The sequence below is a fragment of the Camelus ferus genome, chromosome 1 (genome assembly GCF_009834535.1).
Source record: "Camelus ferus isolate YT-003-E chromosome 1, BCGSAC_Cfer_1.0, whole genome shotgun sequence".
Taxonomy (NCBI): Eukaryota; Metazoa; Chordata; class Mammalia; order Artiodactyla; family Camelidae; genus Camelus; species Camelus ferus.
The window spans coordinates 96,469,345-96,481,763 of NC_045696.1; the positions used below are offsets into that span (position 1 = coordinate 96,469,345).

At 46.4% G+C, this 12,419-nt stretch overlaps 1 protein-coding gene across 3 annotated transcripts in view; it reads left to right on the forward strand.

The window, feature by feature from the left end:
- CLRN1 (clarin 1) overlaps positions 1–11,162 on the forward strand; it is a 36,393-nt gene extending 25,231 nt beyond the window's left edge. The window contains exons 3-4 of one of the 3 annotated variants that reach the window (XM_032486413.1): positions 10,055–10,191; positions 11,142–11,162. In XM_032486413.1, coding sequence (XP_032342304.1) covers positions 10,055–10,191; positions 11,142–11,162 — 158 coding nt within the window. Of the gene's footprint in view, positions 1–6,841; positions 6,856–10,054; positions 10,321–11,141 lie in introns of those variants that run through there. The other 2 variants (XM_006189099.2, XM_006189098.2) reach the window with 2 other exon arrangements.
- Positions 11,163–12,419: the final 1,257 nt, after the last annotated feature.

Here is a 12,419-nt window from a genome sequence, read left to right on the forward strand (position 1 = left end):
GGCAGAGCCTCCCAGGAAGCAGCTGACCAGGCAGAGCCAGGGTGTGGGGAGCCTGGACCCAGCATCGCCAAGTAGGGAAAAGAAGAGCCGGCATGACGCTGAGACACAACAGCTTATTAACTGGCACGGCCATCTCACACTCCGGCTCCTGCAGGAAACTGAGAACAGCCCATTTGGAAGACAAATGATTTGACAGTTCTAACGGACGACCCAACTAACGCTATTTGAAAAGGGAGATGACTCAGAGGATACAGAATTTAATCCAAGTCCCAGATCTTATCTCAGCCTTTGGCCAAGGCTAAGGCAAAGAAAACCTGAGCACAGAAATAGATGCGGGAACACACAGGCTCTGTGCTTACACTGTCGCTCTTCTATCTTTGAACTTGTTGCAGAAGCAGGTGCTCAGTGAAGGTTTGTGGATGAAGGAAGGAAAGGAAGAACCAGTTCTAGATCTGTGTCCTGCAGAGGATAAAGGCCTGGTGTTTCCAGATCATCTGTGTTTTGTTTTTGTTTTGTTTTTTAAGCCCTAAATTCTTATTTTTAAATACCAAAATTTCAACAATTTTTTTAAAACTGCATGACAAAACATCTTTGCGGGTCAGAAGGACTGACTGTGACCTCCAGGGGTAGCAGGTCACTCCTAAATCACAAACTACCTCATCTCCCTTCAATCCACACACAGTGCCCAGAAGCCCCTGGAGGTTTGGAAATGTTTACCTAGAGTTGTGATATTCAAGGAGACCCCAGCTCTAAACCCCACTTTTGGGAGGGCGGGGGTTTCACAGCCCTTATCACACTCTGAACATAAGCCAATGAATCACACGCTCAGAGGCCTATATTAGGGGTTCCTTTAGTGTCCTCCTAAATCACATTACATTAGAGACCACCCCCCACCAGAAGCTCTCTTCCACTGAGTTTCCTCCCATTTCTCTGCCCAGGTGGCCTCCCGCACAATCAGCAGAGAAAAACTCCTTCCTCCTATTTCTTCTCCTTACACTCACCCCTGGGTTCCCCACGATGCCCCCTTTCCTTGCACTGATACCATTCCAGGGCCATTTCTTCGGCTGTCTACCTCCCTGCTAGATGGGGACCCAAGGCATGGCATCCTGGGACATGAAGATGGTGGGAAGGAAAGGGAAAAAACTCTTCCTGCTTGTCCACCAGGGATCTTCCACGCTGCCCAGAGCAACAGCGCTGGGAGCATCTCCTTGTCTTTCCTAGTGTGCTGCAGGCCAGACCCCGGGGGGAGGAACGGAAAGGAAGCCACCCTCTGGATGAGGCCAGCAATGGTTTCGGTCATCACAGCCTGCTTGTCCTTACTGCCCTGTATCCACTTGCCCTCCCTCCTGGACCAGAAGCTCCTTGCACTTCATACGGCCTCCACTTTGGTCCATATCCCTCCGCCTTCGTCATGTAACTTTTCTGCTGCATCATTGTTCCACGAAACCCACTCAAGCCTGTTAATTTGCTCTTTCTCCTCTTGCCAATTATAAACTACGTCTGAGAAGTCTTTCCCCCGAGTTCGGATTTTAGTAACATCCTAATGGTCTCTCCTAGCTCATTTTGGACAGTGATTCTTTTCCCAGACTGTGCATTAGAATCACTGGAAGAAAGTTCTAAACATCCTGAGGCCAGGTCCCACCCCATCCTAATTAAATTGGAGTCTCTGTGTGACCAGTGTCAAGAACCACTGATCTGGGTGCACGTGTTTCATTTATTCAACAAATCCTGACTGAGTGCCACCAGGTGCCAGCCATTATGAGAAGTACTGGTGATACCACAACCAAAACAGGACACTGTCCTGACTTCGTGGAGCCTACACTCTAGTAAGAGAGTCTACAGAAGTGTACATAAGTGATTCGAGCTCACAATAATCTCAGTAAGTGTGATAAATAGGCTACTGTGATACAGAATGAAGGAGAGGGGAGATCAGGTCTCCATATGGTAGTCAGTGAAGGCTACGCCACGTAGCTGAGTTCTAAAGATACAAAGGAGCTGAGGACCCTCAGGGAACTTCCCAAGGAGAGAAGAAAACACACGTGGGGATGCTTGAGAAAAAAGCCAGCTTGCTGTAGGGACAGAAAGAAGGCCTGTGTGGCTGGAGGGTACGCGGTCCTCATCCCACCCCATCCTGCAAAAATTAGAGTGATCAGTTGACGTCAGTTAATGCCAGACCTCAAAAGCCATGGTAAGTCTTTTAGAATTGACTCTAATTGCAATGAGAAGCTTTTGAAAGACCTTAAGGAGAGGTCTGATAACTGATTTACCTTTTAAGAAATATTTGGTGAAAGACTAGGCTATTGCACTGGAGATGAAGAGAGATGAATGGATGCTAAAAACATTTTGAAAGTGGATCCAAAAAGTTTTGCAGGTACCTTAAGCAATGAGTAGACAGTGGTGGCATTAACCAGGATGAATAAGACAGGGAAGAAACAGGCTTAGAGTTCAGGGCAAAAAAGAGGTGGGGAGAGGAGCTTAGCATTAGAAATCAAGTGTTCTATTTAGGGCATGTCAAGTTTGAGATCCTATGAGATGTTCCAGAGAAGATGTCAAGTAGACAGTCAGATAGATGAGTCTGGAGCTCAGAGAAGAGGTCTAGACAAAAGACATAAATTTAGGAGTTGTCAGCATACAGATATTATTCAAAGCAATGAGAATAGATGAGATCATCTAAGAAGAGAATGTAGAGAAAAACTGGCCTAGGACCAATCCCTGAAAAACACCATCAGTTAATTTTTGGGTGGAGGAGCCAGCAAAAGACCCTGACTTGGCATGTCCAGAGAGGAAGAAGGAAAATCAGTGAGATGTGGTGTCCCAGAGGCTACAAGAGGGGGACATTTAAAGAGTACAGGTCAACAGTGAGCCTTGTGAAAAGGAAGCCACCTGTGAGAGTAAACGAGAGGGAGGGGAGGGGCGCAGGGGAAGGCAGAATGGAAAACAGGGTGAAAAAAACTTCCCTCCAGGTTTATAATACAGTAGGAGAGCAAGGGAGACATACTCAGATTAAGGAGGTAGAGAAAGAGAGGGAGCCAAAATAGAGGAGCTGAGGGTAGAAGCAACTAGACCCCTGGTTTCCCACTGGAGCACTGATGTATGAGGGTATGCCTTTTATACCTTCCATGCGAGAAGTTTCACAGACTCTCACCCAGGTGCGCACGTCAGAGAGCAGGTTACATGGAAGACTTGCCAGGGACCGATGGTAGCATATCCGAGACAGCTCAGTGTATATGCTCAGAGGAGGCTATGAGATGTATTGGTTCAGGCCTTTTGGAGGTGATGAAAACCACCAAAATGTGGACTTAGTGAAAATTTCTTCTCTTATAATATAGCATCATGTTTGAATTATACCAAGCAAAACAAGCAAAGAAAATGACTGCCTTTCTTTAAGAAGGGGATGTTCCTAATAGGAACATAATTAATTATGCTAATTACAACTATGGCATGGAACATAAATAAGCACAGTCATACGTGAAAGAGGAAGACAGGAGAATAAAGAGCAGTAAGAAACAAAAGAATGCTTACGTCACAGAGCAGTTTCATATTTTAATGAAACATGTTTAATAATATTCTGGCCTCTGTAATAAGTCGAGGGCATATTATTCTGCAACTGGTAGTGAAAACCAGTCTGCAACTTATTTCCACTTCAGTCCTTATGGAGGAGCTGTTGTTCAGAGTCTGAGAAAGACATACAGGAACATGCAGGCATTAGAGCCACAGAGCCTGAGGAAGGGGAGGACTGGGGGTGGGAAAAGTCACCAACGGAAATACTTGACCAGTTTCTCAGTGCAAACTTTAGAAAGACGGCCACAGAAGAAAGAGGAGCAACATTAGCCAGCTCATGATGGTAACAGGTGAGGAATTTTGATACGTAGGGCAGCATCCAAAGCGGCAGAGCCGTAGTGACCGGAGTGCACCCCAGGGCATTCAGGCAAGGACACAGCGGGACTGTTTACCCCGCTTTGCCCAAGGCCCAGCCGTGCATGACCTGGTACAAACCAGGAGATGCTCAATGTCGTCCTATCACAACTGCAGAGAGATCCTGTCCTGTTCAGAATGTGCACATGTGTCTTGCCTCTGTTTCATTTAGTGCCACAACCCAAGTGCTTGCTACTTCCTCCAAAGCCCACTCCAGAAACCCGCACAAACACGCCTCACTTCTGCCTGGTTCTCTTCTTCTCTCCACTTAACCCCCCCCGATTCCTTTGCACTCGCTGTTCCCTCAGTGGGAAATGCTTTTCCCCTCAAGTATCTCCCTTCTCACTGCCTGACTTCTTCAAGAGACGCTAAAGTGTCACCTTCTCCCCAAGGCCTCCCCTGGCCACCCCCTTCCCTGCTTTATTTTATTCTCCTGAATATATCTCATGCCCTGATAGACGACAGAATGTATTTATTTTGTTATTGCCTCTCTCACCACTGTCTGTACCACTGGGAGCTCCATGACGATAGGGATTTCTGGCTGCTTTGTTCACTGCTGTATCCCCAGTGGCCAGGACAGTGCAGTAAGCGCACAAGAAGTCTTTGTTGAGTAAAGGAATAAAACAGAAGCAGCTCTACATATTTTCTAGTAACAAGTCACAGTCTCCTTTTCTGAAAACCAATTCAAATTAGAAAAAGATCACGCTTTAAGAGCATATCTTCTGTGCACAAATCACCCTTCTCACTAAAATGACATTTGCAAAACTCGCAAGATGTGGGCCCCTCAGCTCTCCCGTTACAGACAAGGAAGTGGGAAAGCTGAATCCAGCTGATGTCTACTTCATCCGCACCTGCTCTTTGGAAACACATGACCAAATCATCTCCGTGACGACCTCAACATTTACTCTTAGGTATTAGCTTGCTTTACTTGTCTACATGGTAGCCACTGGTCTCTAAAGCAGTTTGGAACTGGTGTAGCTTCCAGTTAAAGAAGAAATCATTGCTGGAGACCTGACCAATAATAACGAACTTTCTAGTGAGATTTACACAATTTCACACAAAATTAGCATCTACATCTGAAAAATTGTGGCTTTTCCGACCCCATTTGTCATCTCTCAAGACTCCTGAAAGAACGAAATTGATCAATTGATCATTCTGCAGAGGAAACAGAATGCCTCCAATAGTTGTCACTGTAGGAGAGGAAAACTTCCACTTCCCTTCCAGGTTCTTTGGCTGGCCTCATAATTAACTTGACATTAAGACAAATTAACAGGAGAAAAACAAATTTAATTTCATACGTGTACAGGAGCTCATAAAATATGAGACTCCAAGAATTGACCCAAGCAGGTAATTTTTATCCCTTTCAGACAAAGAAATAATAAATTTGTGAAAAATTGACAAGACAAAGTGTTTTGGGCTTTGGGTAGTAAATTAGTGAAGAAGTAACAAGGTTTGTTTATACAGCCATCTCGGTCATGAATGCCTTATCTCTGGTGATAAGGATGCCTTCCACCCTCCAGGTGCGGGGAGGGTACCCTCCACACGGGGAATTTATTTCCTGCTTTCAGGGAGACAGAAGAGGGTCAGACTGTCCTTCTTGCACTAGCTGTTTCTTAAGTAACTTTACTTCTAAATAATCAATATGTTGAAGTGGTATATTTTGGGGTGGCAAATTCTGCTCCCCCCTCACCCTCTCTAAGAGAGTTTAAAGATGACATGTTAGCTTTCTGGAAATCTTGGCCATTCATTTAAGTGAAATTGAAATTCGAATTCATTATTTCCCAAATGCTATCTTAGTGATAATAGGAGAATACTCTAGATTTTTTTTTTCACCTTTGAGGACACATTTCTACCAAAACCTATGGTACCCTGGACTTCTACGGATCCTGGCAGGATGTTCCCACTCACAAAAGCATAGTCACCCTCAGGGGTCACCAAGGAATGAAGAAGCAGCTTTCTTGCTGGCTGTGCCCTTCCTTCCCTATGCTGTAAGGACTGGAGGGGAGAGGTGCCCAATTCTGCAGTCCCAGACAGCTGCCAGAGGAGAATCCTGAGTGTGCAGTGTCTAGCACACTACATATGTTTGTTAATTGACTGATAATTCATGGTGTGACAGCCCTATAACTCAGCTCTCCTATTCAGACAGAAATTAACTCAGTCATCAAAGTCATTAAAAAGAAAAGGAAAAAAAAAAAAAAACCCACTACAGTACCAGCCAGATGGTGGGGACATCAAACAAGTGAAAGGAAAGTGGCTCGTCTTTGAATAAGACGCCCAGCAGCAAAAGCTGGGTCCGGTGCTGGTTACATACCAAATTCTAGCTTGAACAAGGCTTGGCAGGCTCTCTTAAATCTGCTGTACTCAAACCTTTCTTGGGAGCTGCAGCAGTGCTGGTCAGGTATGTGGGGAATCTGTCCAAGAGGTCCCGGCTGAGTTTGGGCTCCTGGTGGACATGGATAACTGGGCCAAGGAAGGCAGCATGCAGACCCGATCCTAACATCTTTGAGGCCTCGGGCAAGAAAGAGCACGAATGCAAGCCCACGTGCCACGTGTCTAAAGATTTAAAAGTTATAAGCTATTCAATAAAACTTGTTTGGTCCTTTTCCCTTGATAAACATCTCTCTGTAAGGATCTGGAAGGCCAGACTCAAATTTAGAATTTTGAGCCCTGGGAATTCCGCACCCAAATGTGCTGATGGGAGGAGATGCGGCCCCTGCCTGTTCACTTCTCTTCCCGTGCCTGGTTCCGCCCACACCGCAAAGGGCCCCAGGCACACACGTGTGGACGCTCCACTGCATATCCGAGCTCTGACCGTGCCCTTCAAACAGTGGTTCCTTGACCACCCTCTGGCCTCAGGGCTGGGCAACACCAGATCCAAATCCATCCCTGGGTAGACCAACCCAGGGAGATGCCTGTGCCAACCCAGGAAATGTGCTCAGGGTTGTGTGGGGAGGAAACTCCTGGGTCCTGGGAGTAAAGACTAGAGTGTGGGTTGGGGACTTCAGATGGACTCATGCCACTGACTTCAAGGATTCCTCATCCCATGGGGAGAGGTGTCAACAGGAGAGAGAGGGCAGGACCCTCTAAATCTGGGACTCATAGCAGGAGTCCCCCTTACTGGGGTCTAAGGGCTACACTGGAAACGGGCTGAGCCCTGTTCTCACCATCACTCACATCCCTTACACACCTCTCTCCACGTCCCCAGCAGTCAGGCCAAAAAGAGAGGCCCTTCCTGGGTATCTTTTGGCCCATAAGCCATAAAGAGTTACCTGTAGTCCCTCATTTCTTTTAGAGCCACAGACAGGCAGAAGCAAAAACATTCTAAAGTCACGGAGTTGTTTCCCCTCACATCTCTTAGCAGTCCCTGAGGGGTTGGCAGAGACGCGGGCTGGGTTTCCATGCTCTGACTCTGAAATGACCAAGGTGACCTCTGGGACAACCCCAGGATCCAGAGAGGAATCACAGCCCGTTCTCTCAACCGCTAGATCGTGTGCTGTTTCGGGGAGTCTGCACGCTTGAAATATTAGCACCAGCAAAGCGCTACTGGCCTTAAGTTACTACCCCAGCAACTCTGACTTTTAAGAATTTGAAATGAAGTCTCACTATGACGCTGTCTCCTTAACAAAGTCGTACCTTTAAAATATTTAACAACTTGAAAAAGGAAACCGAGTTTGAATTTCCCTATCAAGCACGAAGGAAATACAGTATTTTGCTTCTGTCTAAAATTCGCCATCTCCTCACACAAAGAAGGTTCTTATAGTAAAAGCAATGGCATTTTCTCCACAATTTTCAAATAAAGGATAAAGAGAAAACAGCATCGCAGCCTTTTTGTTGGCTCTAACAATAAAGGAATAATACGGTTTTGCCAGGGGAGAGCTCTGGTTTTAAGCTCAGAATACAAAACTAGGCAGACAAATTAAGGAACATTCTCTGAGACTGCTGAGAAGTGAAGTTTCAAGAATATTGTATCATTTGATTACTCAGAGGTGGGTGATGATGAGGAACAAGCTGGTGGGCCAGTCCTAGGTGAGATTCTACTGGAAGAAGTGGAGTTTCACCTTTCCTGCTCCCCCCGCCCCACCCCCTGCCCTACCTGATCCAGTCTCTACCCCAACCCAAAGCCAGCCTTTGGGAAAGGAATGGGGGCTGTCACTTGCCTCGTGTCTGGAATGCACTCCCCACACAATCCAGCCCCCCTCTGCTAACTTTTCCTTCAGCTGCTTTCAAGGAACCTTCTATGATGCTGCCCACCCTCTCAGTAATAGCTACCTACACCCCCCTGACTGTTACACTCACTGCGGTTGGTTTGTAATTGTCTCATCTGATTTCCCTGCCTGATTATACTCTCTGTTAGAGCAGAAACCATATGCCTTTTCTCTAATGTTGAAATCTGCACCACTATTCCCATGCTTGGCCCTTAATAAGTCTAATTGAATAAATGAATGACTGAATTAATGCATGGGAACTTAAGCCACTATGTCGTGGCTCCCAGGGTATTTGAATTAACCGTAATTGACGGCAAAAGCACTTACCCCTCCTCAAGGAGTCATAAACCTAATGGGAGAGCATGTGGAGGAACCAGGCTCTGTAATAAGTTCTTTGCGGGCAGCCTACCCGAGGTAGTCCAGGCTCTCCTTGGTGTGAGGTGGGGTGAATGAAGTAAGGGATGAGGATAAGGACTTGCAAGATGAAAAGAAAACTTAAAAACCATAGGGAAAGCTACCAATTAATAAGCATTTATATGTGCCCATTCTCATAAATGTAAATCTTGAATCATCTTTATTATCCACATTTTATACACAAGGAAATTGAGACTTGCAGGTTAAGATTGCCTACTTTCACATAGCAAGTGGAGGAACCAGGGTTTGAACCCAAATTGGTTTGACCAAGGTCAGAAAACCATCTCAGCAAGTCTCCTACTAACTAGCACCCCATGGTGGCATCCTGGGATGCAACCGTAGCTGTGGAAGCCCTTGGGGTCCTGGCTACCCACGGTGCGCCTGCCTCTGCCCCTCTGGCCACCTGCTTCTGCCCCTTGTGCCACCCACCCACCTGGGGGGCTCCCCTTCTCCGTCCTCAGGGAGAGAGGGACTAGCAGAGTTTCCAGGCCCCACTCAGTACAGCATGCCCCTGTCATGCAGAGATCTCCCCAGACCACGGCCACGCCAGTTAAGATTAGATTAGGCTACCAGCAAGTGATAAATGAGGGGGAAATAACAATCATAGCTTAAATTAAATAGGTGTTTACTATTCTCTCACATAAGAACCTAGAGGGTGAAGTCCAGAGCTGGTTTAGTGGCTCCAGGTGTCTGATATCCAAGATTCCTCTTTTTCTATAATACACGGCTTCCATTTCTAAGGCCACCTGGTCCAAAAATGTCTGCTGGAGCTCCAGCCATTGCATCCATATATCAGCCACAGGAGGGAGGATGGAGAAAAGACAGTGCAGGCCCCTAAAACTGCATACTTTAAGGAAAGTTTCCTGCCCCTACATCCCAGGCCCTCTCAATCAACCAGTGTAGACAGACTTTGTTCAAAGCAGAAACACACCCAGGTAAAAACCGAGTTCTGGTATAAACAAGAACAGACACTCTCCCCCTCAACCCCTTATCCGACGCCACCTTTGCTCAGGGACACTTCTGGGCTGCTGTGGCCAGGTGGGAGCTGGAGGAGGGGGAGGAGTCATGCAACCTTCTGAAGGAAGCCCGAGGGTGTTTCACAAGGGGGCTGGATAACTGGCATTTCTCCTGCATGACCTGTGAAGTACAGAGAAATTGGTTCTCTTGAAGCCACATCATAGCAGTGGCTGCTTTGTAGCCTGATTCCACCACTGTGCTTTTAAGGTGCCCAGCAATTCAGCCTTCTCATCATGCAAAGTGGAGCATCTCCCAGTCTTTGTAAGATCAGCTTGCTTCTACCCCCCAATGAGTCTTCTTACTCAGAGCCATAACCCAGGCACTACCACCCATTGGTTGGAGAATTAGGCTCATGATTACAAACTTGAAATCTATTTTTGCAGAAGAATGCAAATGAGGGTGACAGGAAAAGGTTTTCTTTAGTTTGCATGTAAACCCTCTTCCCTGCCCCTTACAATCAGAAAATATTTGTCCCAACACGTTGTTTGTTCCTTCTGTTGCAGGCTCCTGCGGCTGTCTTGTCACGATACTGTTTGCCTCTGAAGTGAAAATCCACCACCTCTCAGAAAAAATTGCAAATTATAAAGAAGGAACGTATGTCTACAAAACGCAAAGTGAAAAATACACCACCTCGTTCTGGGTGGTTTTCATTTGCTTTTTTGTTCATTTTTTGAATGGGCTTCTAATACGACTTGCTGGATTTCAGTTTCCTTTTGCAAAATCTAAAGACACAGAGACAACTAATGTAGCCGCGGATCTAATGTACTGAAAGGCAAACATTTCTGTGGTTTTCACAGTAAGGGAGTAGAATGGCTTTGGTCACCTGGATGTGGTTAAATCTCTCCATCCTTTTAGATTCACAAATTAAAGCACCCCACTCTCTGTGACAATATTTACAAACTATGTTTTAAGGGTACAGGTTGGAAAGTAAAGGGAGCAGAAGGAAGGCTCTGGAAGGTTGTTTGACCTGGTAGGAAATTGCTTTGCCTGGGTACTCAAGTCATTTGACTAGAATGGACAAACTGTTACTTCATATCTACACCACAGCGCAAAATGCCTCCTCCATCAGGGAGGGACTGAAAGGCATGGGGAAATATATTTTTAATACAAACAAATACTATTTCTGATATATCCACACATTTGTTGCCACAGATATCGGAAAACAGAGCTGGAATCACTTTCCTAAAATGATAGTGCATTAAATGAGCATTGATTAAAATATAGCAACGTACTTTTGAAAAAGTCATTTAAAGCACTGTCTTATTCTTCATACCTGTTGGATGGATCTGCAAAATCTGTAAGCCTCTAAAAGGAAAAAAGAAGAAACACGGTGCTTTTAACAGACATAATTGCTGAGACCACTGAGAAATCATGAAAAATGATTCCTTCTAGTAAACTGGATGCAAAATGACTCATTGGGGCTGTTGCTTCTAACTTTAGTGTCTTCGAGCACTAATTCCCAATTATGAAAATTATTTTACATTCTGGGATTACGATGGTATCACTGTGTCATCTTGGGTTTTAGTCTATCACAAAGCATGACCCAAGTAGCTTTTTTTCCCCTGAATTACCCATGAAATTGATCTGCAGCTGACCAAAGGCCACAACTGAATCTGGAACTCACCCTTCCTCTGTCCTCCATCTGCTGCCGTCAAGTAAGCAGTCAGGAAGAGGCAGGGAATGGCTGAGAACAAACCACCATACCAGGTCCCTCTCCACAGCTGTCCAGAACTTAGCCCCCATATGAGAGGTTTGGCAAGTGCTAGTGTTAAAAAAAAAAAAATTCTTTTTCTTTATTGAAACAATTTACAAGAAGCAAATAACTGTATACCCGAGAAATAACATGCCCTAAAGGTGATCTGTGGCCCACAGGCTGACATCAGAACACACTCTTTGTTTTCAGATGTTAGTCTCTCCACCTTCAATCAAGATATTACAGCTGGAGAATTTCTAGAAGACCACAAGTCAGTCCAATGATAAAGAGGATGCTCGTTCCAGTAAAGGGCTAGTGGAGCCCAGTTCTGGAAGTCTTCACAAAACAGTTCAGTACAGAAACATCTCGTGGTCCTGTCTGCTCCTTCTAGGAAAGGCAGGAAAGCACAAGGAGCATCACCACCACGGGTAACCGGCCTGAGATCCCGGAAGGCCCCTACAGTCCCATTTGACCCACCCCCCACCTCTCTCTCTCCTCAAAGTTTTGAAAAACATCTAACACCAAGCTTTCTTCTTTAGAAAACAACTCCCTGACTATTCTCCGTTCTATACAAAGAGAAAACTCAGAGCAGCAGCTGAACATCCAACGACAGCCTAATGGGCAAACTGGTGGGAAGTAGAGGCAGGGACGCTGGTCCCTGCAAATTGGCTCACATACACACAAATAAGACAAGATACCCTCTGGGCCCTCAGAGGAGAGCACTTAAGCTGCCCCCTCTCCTCTGGATGAAACCCTTTGTCCCACGTGGCCTGCGAGTAACCCTTCCAAGAAGGATGTGGCCAGGACTCTCTCCGTGGCTCTCTCTGTGGGGACCAGAGGCTCTGGAATGACAGTCATCGCCCCAGGTGGCAGCCCCGGTCTCAGGTTCTCATGGGGACGCAGGGCCCCCTGCTGGCTCTGGGGCGGCAAACACAACGACTGGGCGGGCGGGTGCTCGTTTCCGGTGTGGGCACACCCCTTCACCCCCAGAGCATCAGAGCTTATTTTGCCGTGGGAAAGAACGGCAAGAAGCCCTGAAAGTCAGGCCTTTCGGGACACAGCCTGCGGCAGTGCCGCGCAGACGGGGCACGCGCGGGTTGGGGAGCGCGCAGGGCGCCTTCCCTCTGCAAGCACTTTACGATTTACAAAGGTCTTTTGCTCTCGTGGTCTCATCT